Here is a 13,918-nt window from a genome sequence, read left to right as displayed (position 1 = left end):
CGCTCACATCAGAAAGAGCATCTTTGTGTCTACACCCCAAAGGAATCAAAAATTCCCCAGTGGGCACCAACTACGCAATGGAAAGTTGGGACACAAGAACCTATGAGTAACTGCACATCCCCTAGACGGATCCCTGCGTTATCCAGCCCCTAGTGGCACAAAATCGAAAAACAACCGTCGAAGCAGCATCGTGGACTGTGGAGACAAAATCATCACAAATCCCTGGAAAGGAGATATTCACGCTACCCCGTCGTCACAAACACGGAGGTATGCAGCTTCCGGCTCGGGCAATGAGCGAAGCTATCTCTGGAAAAGGGGTACACACTGCTTACCGTTGTCACAAGGGTACTTAGCTTCCGGCTCAAACAAAGAGTAAAGCTAAGCCTGGAGAGACGGTACTTACAGCTTCCAGCTTGGGCAACAAGCAAAGCGAGGCCTGGAGAGGCGAAACTCACACTGCTTACCGTTGTCACAAGGGTACTTAGCTTCCGGCTCAAACAAAGAGTAAAGCTAAGCCTGGAGAGACGGTACTTACAGCTTCCAGCTTGGGCAACAAGCAAAGCAAGGCCTGGAGAGGCAAAACTCACACTGCTCACCGTCGTCACAAGGATACTTAGCTTCCGGCTCGAACAAAGAGTGAAGCTAAGCCTAGAGAGGCGGTACTCAACCATCAGCGTCATCAGAGGCACGTTGATGTCCAACTTCCGGCTCGAGCGTCGAGTGAAGTTGACCTTGGAGAAGGTAAACTCAGCTACCGAGGATGTCAAAAGCGCCGAGGTATGCACCCACCTGGAGAGGCTACTCAACATTTTTCCACCGGAAGACGCTACAAGTCAGAAGGTCGGCACAATACCCGGACAATTGGGTCAACTCCTTTACTTGTCAGCCGATACACCAAAAGGCCGTCCGACTAAGTAAAGGGGGGGCAGCTGTAGACCCCTAAAATTGTCCGGGTCGGAAATAAAGCTTGAAGACTCTCGAAGACTGAAGGATAATCAGCCAGAAGGACTCCTGGAAAGCCCTAGGAGGGTTCTCTGTAGGTCTAGAGGTCTTAGAATAGCTAAAAATAAGGAAGTGGAGGGAAAAAGCCCAATACGGCCGTACTGAACTTAATACGGCCGTATTGAAGCTTCAATACGGCCGTACTGAAGTCAGTACGACCGTATTGACACTTCAATACGACCGCTGCGAACTCAATACGGGCGTATTGAAATTTCTGACTTTCAATACGACCGTATTGAACTCCAATACGACCGTATTGAAGTTCAAAAATTTCAATACGGCCGTATTGGCCCTGTAGGCCGTATTGCGCCTATTCCCTATAAATATGACGTCATTTGGACGTCCAACCACACTTTTTCACTCAGTTTTGACTCCCTCCTTGAGTATTTTGGGGTTTTTGAGCAGTGTTCTGCCCTAGAAAACTCTCTGGGAGTCGATCCGACGAAGTTCTTGAGCCCCGAGCCATTTTGCTTGAGGATCGAACCAAGTCGAGGGGAAATCTTTTTGATTCCCTTAGTTAAAATTTTGTTCTAGGAGAGCGAGGAGCGGGCTTGTAGAGCGTGGGAACGCCAAAACGCTTCCCAGTTCATTTTTCATAAAAAGCACGCTTCAAGAGGTTTCCCTTCAATCCTTCCTTTTACTGCTTTCTGTGTGCATATTTAAACTGTCATCATGTAGATAGTCAATTTATAATTGTTTAGAATAAATAGGGGTAATTTAGTAATTTTATACTGTTCTTTTAAAAAATAATCTGTCATAGGGAACCCGAAAGGGGCGCCGTGGGGTGCTAACACCTTCCCCACGCGTAACCGACTCCCTTACCCAACTCTGGTTGTAGTGGCCAAAGTTGATTTTTAAATCAATTGCCTTATCCCTTTTTCCAATGTTTTGAGTAAAACATTGGTGGCGACTCCACGAACCCTCCTTTTATGAAAACCACTAATCCATGGAGGGTCCCGTTTGGGATTAATATGGATTAGTGAGCCTTTTAATAAAATTGCTCGTTTGACGAGGTCTCAGTTTGAGAATAAGTCATTCTAGCAATCCACCTTTTTCAAGCAAATAAACGAGTCCAACCATCCTTCGCGAATGCCGAAAGCCCGTTTCGGGCCGGTGGCGACAGGCCCGTTCGGGCCGGTGGCGACAACTCGCATTGCCGAAGTGATCAGAAGACACGGACGCAGTCCCTGAAGAGGGCAAACTCAGCTGCCGATGTTAAGACGCAGTCCCTGGAGAGGGTAAACTCGCATTGCCGAAGTGATCAGAAGACACGGACGCAGTCCCTGAAGAGGGCAAACTCAGCTGCCGATGTTAAGACGCAGTCCCTGGAGAGGGCAAACTCAGCTGCCGATGTTAAGACGCAGTCCCTGGAGAGGGTAAACTCAGCTGCCGATGTTAAGACGCAGTCCCTGGAAAGGGTAAACTCGCATTGCCGAAGTGATCAGAAGACACGGACGCAGTCCCTGGAGAGGGCAAACTCAGCTGCCGATGTTAAGACGCAGTCCCTGGAGAGGGCAAACTCAGCTGCCGATGTTAAGACGCAGTCCCTGGAGAGGGTAAACTCAGCTGCCGATGTTAAGACGCAGTCCCTGGAGAGGGTAAACTCACCTGCCGATGTTAAGACGCAGACCCTGGAGAGGGCAAACTCAACTGCCAAATGTTAAGCGGCAGAGCCTGGAGAGGCGGGTACTCAATCATCAGGGTGATGTTAACACACTGGTGTCTAGCTTCCGGCTCGGGCGTCGAGTGAGGCTAGGTCTGGAGAGACGGTACTCAACCATCAGCGTCATCAGAGGTGCGTTGATGTCCAACTTCCGGCTCGGGCGGCGAGTGAGGTTGGGCCTGGAGAGGCAATACTCAATCATCAGTGATGTTAAAACACTGGTGTCTAGCTTCCGGCTCGGGCGTCGAGTGAGGCTAGGTCTGGAGAGACGGTACTCAATCACCAGCGTCGCCAGAGGCACGTCGGTGTTCAACTTCCGGCTCGGGCGTCGAGTGAAGTTGACCCTGGAGAGGGTAAACTCAGCTACCGAGGATGTCAGAAGCGCCGAGGTATGCACCCACCTGGAGAGGCTACTCAACAATTTTCCACCGGAAGACATTACAAGTCAGAAGGTCGGCACATCACCCGGACAATTGGGTCAACTCCTTTACTTGTCAGCCGGTACACCAAAAGGCCGTCCGACTAAGTAAAGGGGGGGCAGCTGTAGACCCCTAAAATTGTCCGGGTTGGAAATAAAACTCGAAGACCCTCAAAGATCGAAGGAAAGTCAGCCAGAAGGACTCCTAGAAGACCATAGGATGGCTATCTGTAGGTTTAGAGGTCTTAGAGTAGCTTAAAATAAGGAAGTGGAGGGAATGAAGCCCAATACGGCCGTACTAAACTTAATACGGCCGTATTGAAGCTTCAACACGGCCGCAGTGAACTCAATACGGCGTATTGAAGTTTCTGAAACTTCAATACGGCCGTACTGAAATAAATACGGCCGTATTGAAGCTTCAATACAGCCGCAGTGAACTCAATACGGGCGCATTGAAATTTCTGAATTTCAATACGACCGTATTGAAGTTCAAAAATTTCAATACGGCCGTATTGATTCTGTAGCCCGTATTGCGCCTATTCCCTATAAATATGACGTCAATTGGACGTCATTCCACACTTTCACACATAGTTTTAACCCTCTCCTTGAGTATTCTGGGGTTTTTGAGCAGTGTTCTGCCCTAGAAATCACTCGGAGAGTTGATCCGACGAAGTTCTTGAGCCCCGAGCCATTTTGCTTGAGGATCGAACCTAGTCGAAGGGAAATCCTCCAGATTCCATAGTTAAAATTTTATAGGAGGGAGCGAGCGCTTGTAGAGCGAGGGAACGCCAAAAAGCTTCCCAGTTTTACTCGAAATATATAAAAGCACGCTTCAAAGGTTTCTTCTTCAAAATCCTTCCTTTTACTGCTTTCTGATTGTTGCATCGCATATCTAATTTATTCGCCATGTAGATATCTAAAGTATAATCGCTATAATAAATAGGGGTAATTTAGTAATTTTATATTATTATTTTAGAAATAATCTGTCATAGGGAACCCGAAAGGGGCGCTGTGGGGTGCTAACACCTTCCCCACGCGTAACCGACTCCCTTACCCGACTCTGGTTGTAATGGCCGAAGTCGATTTTTGAATCGATTGCCTTATCCCTTTTTCCAATGTTTTGAGTAAAACATTGGTGGCGACTCCAAAGAACCCTCCTTTTGCGAAAACCACTAATCCATGGAGGGTCCCGCTTGGGATTAATATGGATTGGTGAGACATTTAATAAATAAATTGGATAAGATCGACTAGGTCTCAGTTTGAGAATAAGTCGTTCTAATAATCCAATACATTTTCAAAACTAAAATAAAAGCGAGCTCGACCGTCTTCGCGACCGCCGAGGCCCGTTTCGGGCCGGGTGGCGACAATGACCTATTTCCCAAGGAAGTTCCAAGTGGACTTCCCCCTTTAAGGGGAATAAAACATCAAATTGACTTGGTCCCCAGGGCAAGCCTACCCGATATGCCCGCCTATAGGACCAACCCCCAAGAAACCAATGAAATAGAAACTCAAGTTGAAAGTTTGATGAAGAAGGGATGGGTTCAAAAGAGCCTAAGCCCTTGTGTTGTGCCCATTCTTTTAGTTCCAAAGAAGGATGGAACTTGGAGAATGTGCATAGATTGTAGAGCTATTAATAATATTACTATTAAGTATAGGCATCCAATCCCTAGACTAGATGATATGCTAGATGAGTTGCATGGAGCACTCATATTTTCTAAAATTGATCTTAAGAGTGGTTATCACCAAATAAGTATTAAAGAAGGAGATGAATGGAAAACCGTTTTTAAGACCAAGTTTGGATTGTATTAGTGGTTAGTCATGCCTTTTGGCTTGACCAATGCTCCTATCACATTTATGAGGTTAATGAACCATGTCTTAAGGTATTGTATAGGTAGGTTTGTAGTTGTTTATTTTGATGATATCCTAATCTATAATAAAAGCCTTAAAGACCATTTAGAACACCTTAGAAATTTCTTGCTCATTCTTAGGGACAACCATCTCTATGCTAACTTAGAGAAGTGCACCTTTTGCCAAGAAGATGTGAACTTCTTAGGTTTTATAGTTGGCAAAGAAGGGGTTAAGGTTGACCCGAAAAAGTTAAGGCCATTCAAGAGTGGCCTACCCCTAAGAATGTGGGAGACATTAGGAGCTTTCATGTCTTAGCAAGCTTCTATAGGAGGTTTGTTAAGGACTTCTCCACCATTGCATCTCCTCTTAATGACTTGGTCAAGAAGGATATGCCTTTTATATAGGGCGAGAAGCAAGAAGAGTCTTTTCATAATTTAAAAGACCAACTCACACATGCACCCATTTTAGCTCTTCCAAACTTTTCTCAAACTTTTGAGCTAGAATGTGATGCAAGTGGCATAAGCATAGGTGCGGTTTTACTTCAAGGTGGCCACCCCATAGCATATTTTAGTGAAAAACTTAGTGGTCCCACCTTGAATTATCCCACTTATGAAAAAGAGCTATATTCTCTCATAAGGGCCCTCAAAACTTGGGAACAATACTTAGTGACTAAAGATTTCATCATACATACCGATCATGAGTCACTAAAGTATTTGAGGGGCCAAGGTAAGTTAAACAAAAGGCATGCTAAGTGGGTAGAATATTTAGAGCAATTTCCAAATGTTATTAAATATAAGAAAGGGAAAAGTAATGTGGTGGTCGATGCACTTTCTAGAAAATACGCATTACTTACTACTTTGAGTTCCCAAATTCTTGGATTTGATAACATTAGGGAATTGTATGAAAAGGATCTAGATTTTCAATTCACTTATGAACAATGTCTTAAAAAGGCCTTTGATGGATTCTACATTGATGATGGGTATTTGTTTAAAATGGGAAAAGTATGCATACCCAAAGGATCCATTCGAAAGCTTTTAACTAAAGAAAGTCATGAAGGAGGTCTCATGGGCCATTTTAGAGTTGACAAAACTCTAAGTTTTATAAAAGAAAGATTTTATTGGCCACACATGAGAGTAGATGTCCAAAGGTATTGTTCAAAATGCATAGCTTGTTTACAAGCTAAATCTAAAGTTATGCCTCATGGACTCTACACACCTGTACCTATAGCTAGCACTCCTTGGGTTGACATAAGCATGGATTTTGTACTTGGTCTTCCAAGAACCCAAAGGGGTCATGATTCTATTTTTGTGGTAGTAGACCGATTTTCAAAGATGGCTCACTTTATTCCATGCTACAAAGTAGAAGATGCTAGCCATATCTCAAGACTCTTCTTTAGAGAAGTTGTTAGGTTACATGGAATTCCTAAAACAATAGTTTCGGATAGGGATGTTAAGTTCCTTAGTCACTTTTGGAAAACACTTTGGGAAAGACTAGGAACTCAACTTCTATTTTCTACTACTTGTCACCCACAAACTGATGGGCAAACAGAAGTAGTAAATAGATCTTTATCTACACTATTGAGGGTAATTTTGAAGAACAACAAGAAGTCTTGGGATGAAAATCTTCCTCACATTGAATTTGCATACAATAGGGTAGTTCACAAGACTACCAATCTTTCTCCTTTTGAGGTTGTTTATGGTTTTAACCCTCTCACTCCTTTTGATATACTTCCTTTGCCTAGTACTTCTTCTTATTTACATAAAGAAGGAGTTTCTAAGGCTGATTTTATAAAGAAACTTCATGAGAAGGTTAGAGGCCAAATTGAAAAACAAACTCAAAAATATGTTGAATACAACAACAAAAGGAGAAAGAAACTTATTTTTGAGGAAGGAGACTTATTTTGGCTTCATTTACGAAAAGAAAGATTTCCTACTCAAAGGAAGGAAGTCCAAACTAAGTCCAAGAGGAGATGGTCCATTCAAAGTCCTCCAAAGGATAAATGATAATGCTTATAAGTGAGATTTACCTTTTGATTATGGTGTTAGTAATACATTTAATGTTTGTGATCTTATGGCTTTTTTAGGTGATGCTAACACTGATGATGAGATAGTAGAGGACAGATCCTTCTCAAGAAGGAGGGTATGATGGAGGACCATTAAAGGAGGATGCACACATGAAGGCCATTGGACCTTTGACTATGTCCATGGTTAGGAAGCTAGAGAAGGCTTTAACAGAGGAGGTGCTTCTTAGACCTTTGCTCTTCACGAGCATTGAGTATGATTCCTCTTATTAGTCTCTTGAGTTTCCATTGTACATACATTGTATAGTTTGTTTTCTTGTACCTTGTATATAGTAGATACTTGTATATGTGTATTTTGCCTTTGTATTTGAGAGGCACTTTATTTCCTTTTTAGTAGCTATTGTATATTGTTTCAAGGGTAGGTTACTTGGGCACTTTGACTCCATTTAACCTAATCTAGAAATACACTCTTTTATTATTTTTCTAGTAGTAGGATTGGGAGTGACATTAGCAAGCTAGAGAGTGTGACTAGCAAGCTAGAGAGTGTTACTAGCAATTCGACCAAGAGATGGACCTAGGCTAAATTTTTCATATTAGACTCATTTTACTCCTAATTTTTTATAGATTTGATTTAGCTAGGTTCCATTCACATTAGATGAACCTAGCTAAACCAAATCAACATTTTTCAAAACCAGTTGGAGTAAAATAAAGTCCATGGCCGCCCACCTTGTCTTGTGTTCACATGGTCGGTTTTCTCTCAAGCTTAGAAGCTTGAAACACAAGCTTCTCCTTAGCTTGCTTACCAAGCAAGCTAAGTGAGTAGCTTGCTCTCCAAGCCTCTAGACCATGGACGGTTAGCTAGACCTTACCATGGTTCTTAGTGAACCATGGTTAAGGCTAGCTTGCTCTCCAAGCTTCCTACTCCTATATACTTGTTTTCCTTTCATTGTGAGACACTTTTTGAGATATTGAGAATTATTTTCTGAAGATTACTCAGATTTCTCTCTTCTAAAAGTCCCTAAACCTCTTTGATATTCATTCAATTCTCTTATCCCTTCATTAGAAAAGTGTGGTGAGAATTGAAGAGACTTATCTCTTCATCAAGGAGTGGCGTCTCTTGGGAGAGTTCTCCACCAAACTGTGGTGGCTCTAAGGTCTCTTCCTCCATTGGAGACCTTAGGAAAGTTAAGAAGAATTAAGGAGCCGAAGATCTAGAGAAGAACTTGAAGAGGATTCAACATCAATCCGGATTCTCCAACAAGTGTCCATCACTCCTTTAAACTAAGTAGTGTTGCTTAGTTTACTTCTAGTAATTGGCACACTCCAAGTAAGCCTCTAAGCTTCTGAAACTGGTCCAACTAGAGAGGTTTAGTTAAAATATTTGCAATTTGTTCTTGTGATCCACAATGAACTAGACGAATTGTTCCTTCATTAGACAAATCCCTTAAAAAATGAAATTGAACTCCGATATGCTCACTCTTTCTGTGCAACACTAGATTTTTGGACAATTTGATTGTTGAGCTATTATCACAAAAAATGGTTGTACATTCATCACCATCACAACCTAGCCTCGTAAGAACAACCTTCATCCACATTGCTTGACATGCACATGCCGCAGTTGCTACGTATTCCACTTCCGTTGTTGATAAAGTCACAATTGGAATTTAAACGAGACCAAGGAGAATGAACAATTTACCTTAAATCTCATTAACATAAAAATTATTAGAATAAAATTAAATTTATTTAATTCATTATTACATTAATTTTAATGCATTTTCTCTTGTCACTTAACCAACTTTTTTTTATCCAACATAATATAGAAACCATGAATAAAATTAACGTCTAAAATTATTTTTAAGCTTTATTTTTATTCCTTATTTATTATCTTTTCATGTATGTAAGTTATTGAAGGTTTTTCTTTATCTATGTAAATTTAAGTTTACTTTTATACATCGATATTTATATGTAAATTTATTAATATGAAAAATGCATATAAAATAAAAGTCATTGGAATGACTATGTTTTTCTTATATCAAATCAAGTTAGGCAATTTCCACTTCGCTCGTGGAATAAACAATTTACCTAAAACTACATTAAGGTCTTGATGCATAATTTATTATTTAATTTTTTCTTTTTTGGTAAATACTTATTATACAATTTGCTAGTAACTTACAATTTTATTTTTGGGACCAAGTATCTTTCAAATTTCAACAGTAAACTTCCGCATTTTGTATTTATGTTATTTTCACATTTAGGATACATTTTGTATTTACAATTACAATTAAAATATATTTTTTCTAAAAACTAGTGACCCTCATCCTTCTATACTTTTAACGATTTGATTCTTTAAAAATTTAAAGCAATACTTATAAATACTTCTAATATATTCACAAGAAAGTGTAAATATCACCCTGGAACGAACGACTCAACAAACTAGTGGATTTATTTTGGCGTTTAGAATCTCTAAAGGTGAGTTAAATTTAAAGTTCCAAGATTCATGAGTTGATTTCAACGTACATTAGAACATGTACTAACTTTTAAACAAACTAGGTGTGCTAACTTTAAAACAAACACACCTAGTGATTTCCTATTCCATTATTATGGCCGGCCTAATGGTAGATGAATTTGCTACTATGCATGCCTCGATAAAATGTAAATATTTGGCAAGTCATTATCTAAATTTGAAATCTTGGACATTATTTACTAAAACAAAAATAGAAATTATAAATCATTATCAGCATAAATTACTGAAGGAAAGTCTTGGCACAAAAATTAGAGTTGCTGCCGTGTGACTAGGAGGAGGTCACAGATTTGAGTACGGAATTTCTAAAGACAGCTTCCGTGTCTAGTTCCTGAAGAAATTATGCTTCTACGTCTCACACCCACAAGCAGAAAAATGCAAAGAAAAAAAAAACATGATCAACCTTAAAATTAAGATTTGGCATAGTTGGTGGTCTATTGATGTAAGATACTTATCCAATGTTGATTCATGACATATCAACGTTCCATATGATATCAATCACATCATCAAAATATTAACGGCCTTGTTTCTTTTCCTCCTTTTCGATCTTTTTCCTATGATTTCAACAATGGAAAACAAATTAAAAATTAGCTGTTAGTAAAGTAACTTACCAATTACTATAATCATATACTAGCACTTCATTCTCTTTTGATATTTTGTGGCCTTCCACAAGCAAGAACAAAGCCTAATGATGCAACCAATGCCACCAGGTAACCCGCTATAGCACCATAGCTCACAGAAATAGGCCATTCCTACAAAATAAGATGAAATATATGACCTTAGCACTAGAAAACAACACACCGAATGAACTATATCATAAGAAAATCAATTAGACAAGCATTCAATCAATTTATACCATTATAACAATCTTACAGGTTTAGGGTTTGGAAAACAATTTGTCTTTCAGAAAGATAAACAATGTCAAACAGAAAGCAGATGAATCTGGATATCTTAAACTTCAAACTTTCCATATTCTAGATTTATGCATGATATCCATCTTTCTGTTAGTAGTCTAGATCAAAGATAAAATCAAAATAGAATTAAAAAATGAAAAAGAAAAATTTCTCAGAGGGCTAGACAGCTGTTGTCTGTTTCGCTAATGAAAATTTTTCCCTTTTCAAAACAAAATTAGATAGCATGGTATGAACTAAGAAGGGTGGTGTGGCCTTCAGAAACATTTGATCATAAACTCTAGAAGGAATATAATTCATTCAATCACGAGCAGTGATTAATAGACAAGTAAAATAAGATTGATTAATTGCATATAATAACTAGTGATGAGATTGTGTACATAGGCTTGTGAAATAACATGACTCTGATAAGAACTGCTCTTCCTATTTGCTCCCAATAATAGTCAATGAATTCAAAGACAAATGACTAGAAACGGGAAATTGATTACCTGCCATGGCCTCTCCCAGTCAAGTGGCATTGGCCAGGCCCCAAACCATGCCCCAATAACTGCTCCATGAGCTGGTAAACAAAGAAGGTACTCTATCGATCCATTTGGCCTAAAAGTTTTACAAGAATAACAAAAATATAAACAGACAGCACTATCAAAAAAGTAGTGCAACTGACATACAGCATTAACTATATTCTCCAGAATCCCAATTAAAAAAACTTTACATACGCAAACATGGTAAGAATTAAGAAAATATTAGCTAGAAGGAACATACTTGGTTTGTGCAAATATACGTCGCCAGTCAGCCCATGATGAACCAAGAACACATGACGCTGGAACTGTCTGCAATAGCACAAGATATGCATTTATAGAAGTACACATAAACATGGGGCCACAGTTTAAAATACATGTCTATCCCAATCCACAACAGAAGTTGTAAACGTGTAATTCATCTGAAAATTAATTTCACAGCTTGAAAATATATCTGGACGAGATCATAATGATTGAAACTGATGTTTAAACTTTGAATTGATATTCATGAGAATTGCTTTCTCGGCCAAATAAAAGTTCCGAATCAGTGTCCGAATATATAAAATATTCATATTTTTTAATAAATTTATTATAAAATAATTATTTAATTTAAATTTTATAATTTCAATTTTTTTTTTTAAGTTTCAGAATATGTTTCAGAACATATTTCGTGTAGAATTTTTCATCGTAAGTATGAAATTATAATGATAAAACTCACTGACTTTCACTTTAATATATACTGACTGGCTCTCATGTCATGCTTTACTAAGGAGAGATAAATAGGAGCAAAGACAGAAACAAGGGCTAAAATCTGGAACCTTCCACAATCACATCAAATGTATGTTGTACATGATAAAGGATAACAAGTAGCCACTGGAAAATGGTTGAAAAGATTAAGCTAATGCCCTATGAGTACACAAGTTATCAAACAGACATAAACTGCAAAACATCTGTTTTTAACTTCCTTTTAGTACTAGTAATTATAGTTGAAACTAATAAAACAGATTTTCATAAATGATCCATTTTTTTTTTCAAACAATAAAACAAGGAAAACGATATCCAGACAGAAGGATGCAAAGTATCACGAGTCGGTATATATTTTTATGTTGATCTGTGGAAATCGAACATGGTACCAATCAAAAACACCAAAACAATCTCCAAGAAGCTGTAACTGTAAGTAAGAGAACAGCAAAGAACTCAACTCACCGTGAACATCGACATCATAAGAGCCCAGTTTACGGTCTTGGGAAGATACCTGCCTCAAGTAAATTTGCAAAGTCACAACATGCTCTAGTTATTGGCAGAGATCTTCAAAGTCGAAACTGAAAAGCCATATTTCATTTAGATTTAAATTTAAATTTAAATGCATAATAGTTGAAGAAGCTAAACAATGCTCCCAAGAAAAAACACTGTACTGCATAAACAACTTATTTCACATACTGCAATGTAACAGGGGCCCCCAAAGCAACAGCTCCTAAAAAATTCAATAGTGCCCCTGCAGAGCAAAAACATTAGTATTAAACAAAATTAATTTTTCATAAAGCAGTTTCCTTAGTAAAATTAAAATTTTCACCCTCATTTTTAACCACATACCCTCATTTATCATTTTTCATCCCAATGAAGAAAAAAGAAAGGAATTTTAAACTCACCTACAGGAACCCCAAGAACACCTCTTCCAACAGCTCCCAGGTACTGCAGAGAATAGAGGTCACACGAAAACAGAACACGACACAAACTTAGAACCCCCACAGAAATGGAAGAATTGTTCGGTTTCTGAGAAATTGAGGAAGACAAATTACCGTGCATCGCTGGCGATTTCGTCGATAGCGACTGTAAAGAAGGGTCACAATCGGGAGCTCTGTAATCTAAACGACGTCGCAGAACGTGAAAATGAGAAAGAAGCAGAGAACAATGAAAAGGGTTAAAAGGTAAATTGAGGGTACCCAGATGAAGAAGAGTGTGAGAGAAGGATCGGTAACGAGGTTGATGGAGTAGAGAGAGTTCGCAACCCAGAAGGCGAAGACCAAGACGAGCACGCATAACGTGTTGACTATGAAAGCCTCTGAAGCTGAGATTGGGGGCGAGGGTACCATGGTTGAGGCTTTCCACGTCGTTTTCTCGCTGCTTTTCCGGCGATCCATGGAGGAGGATCTCCGCAACTCGAAATTTCGAATAGAATAGAGACAGGGAAATTGGAGAAGATATCGCGGTTGCAAATGGGCTTGGCCCAATCAGAACTTGTGCAAAAGATGTTGGGTTTTGGTTGGGAAAGTTTAAGCATGATGATATATACTATACACTTCCTATCTTTTTATAAATACACTTCCAATCTCTTTTTTGAAAATAAAATTTTTAAAATATTTTTTTAACTAAATTTTTATTTTAAATTTATTTTTTATTCATTCTCTTCTTTTATTATTCTTTTTTTCTTTTTTTTTTTCATTATTTTTTTTCATCATTTTAGTCATTTTTTTATGATTTTATTCTTCATTTTTATTCTTGATTTTTCTTCTTTTATAATCAACACAATCATATTTTATCTTTCTATCTTTTAAATTTTATTTTTTACTTTCTACTCTATTCTTTCTTAAACCCTAATTTTTCATTCAATCTTCATTATTATCTACATTCAATACAAAGTACAAATTAATATATTAAATTATATTTTATATTATAATTTTTTTTAACTTATTTAACATTATTTATGTACAACAAGATCGTAGACGACAGTGGTGGATGAGGAGATACAAAAACACGTAAATTAAATTTGTCATACTGAAAAATAAGATTCAAAATTTAATTTTAGGATTCCGGAAAGTACTTTCCGGAATAGTAAAATTATTGTTTTAGAAAGCATTTTCCGGAAGTGTGTTTCTTATATAATTCCGGAAAGAACTTTCCGGAACAATAACTTTAGTATTCTGGAAAGTACTTTCCGGAATTATGTAATAAAACATTTCTGAAAAATACTTTCCAGAATAAGAATTTACTATCATAGAAAGTATTTTCTGGAATAA

At 38.4% G+C, this 13,918-nt stretch overlaps 1 protein-coding gene across 2 annotated transcripts; it reads right to left on the bottom strand.

Annotated features, from left to right (window-relative positions):
- Window positions 1–9,421: 9,421 nt before the first annotated feature.
- Window positions 9,422–13,168, bottom strand: LOC109794157 (phosphatidylinositol-glycan biosynthesis class F-like protein). 2 transcript variants are annotated; one of them, XM_020353635.3, is made up of 9 exons: window positions 12,845–13,168; window positions 12,701–12,766; window positions 12,551–12,593; window positions 12,342–12,396; window positions 12,108–12,156; window positions 11,146–11,213; window positions 10,872–10,980; window positions 10,084–10,224; window positions 9,422–9,820 (listed from the first exon to the last, which is right to left on the bottom strand). In XM_020353635.3, the coding sequence occupies exons 1-8, from the start codon at window positions 13,040–13,042 to the stop codon at window positions 10,111–10,113; spliced, it is 702 nt and encodes a 233-aa protein (XP_020209224.1). In that variant the 5' UTR covers window positions 13,043–13,168; the 3' UTR covers window positions 9,422–9,820; window positions 10,084–10,110. The 2 variants fall into 2 exon arrangements, with proteins under 2 accessions (XP_020209224.1, XP_020209223.1); XM_020353634.3 differs by lacking the exon at window positions 9,422–9,820 and having other exon boundaries at window positions 9,856–10,224.
- Between the last annotated feature and the right edge of the window lie 750 nt (window positions 13,169–13,918).

Source organism: Cajanus cajan, chromosome 2 (assembly GCF_000230855.2).
Source record: "Cajanus cajan strain Asha chromosome 2, NIPB_CcT2T_4, whole genome shotgun sequence".
Classification (NCBI taxonomy): Eukaryota; Viridiplantae; Streptophyta; class Magnoliopsida; order Fabales; family Fabaceae; genus Cajanus; species Cajanus cajan.
This window is presented reverse-complemented; position numbering and strand designations above follow the sequence as displayed.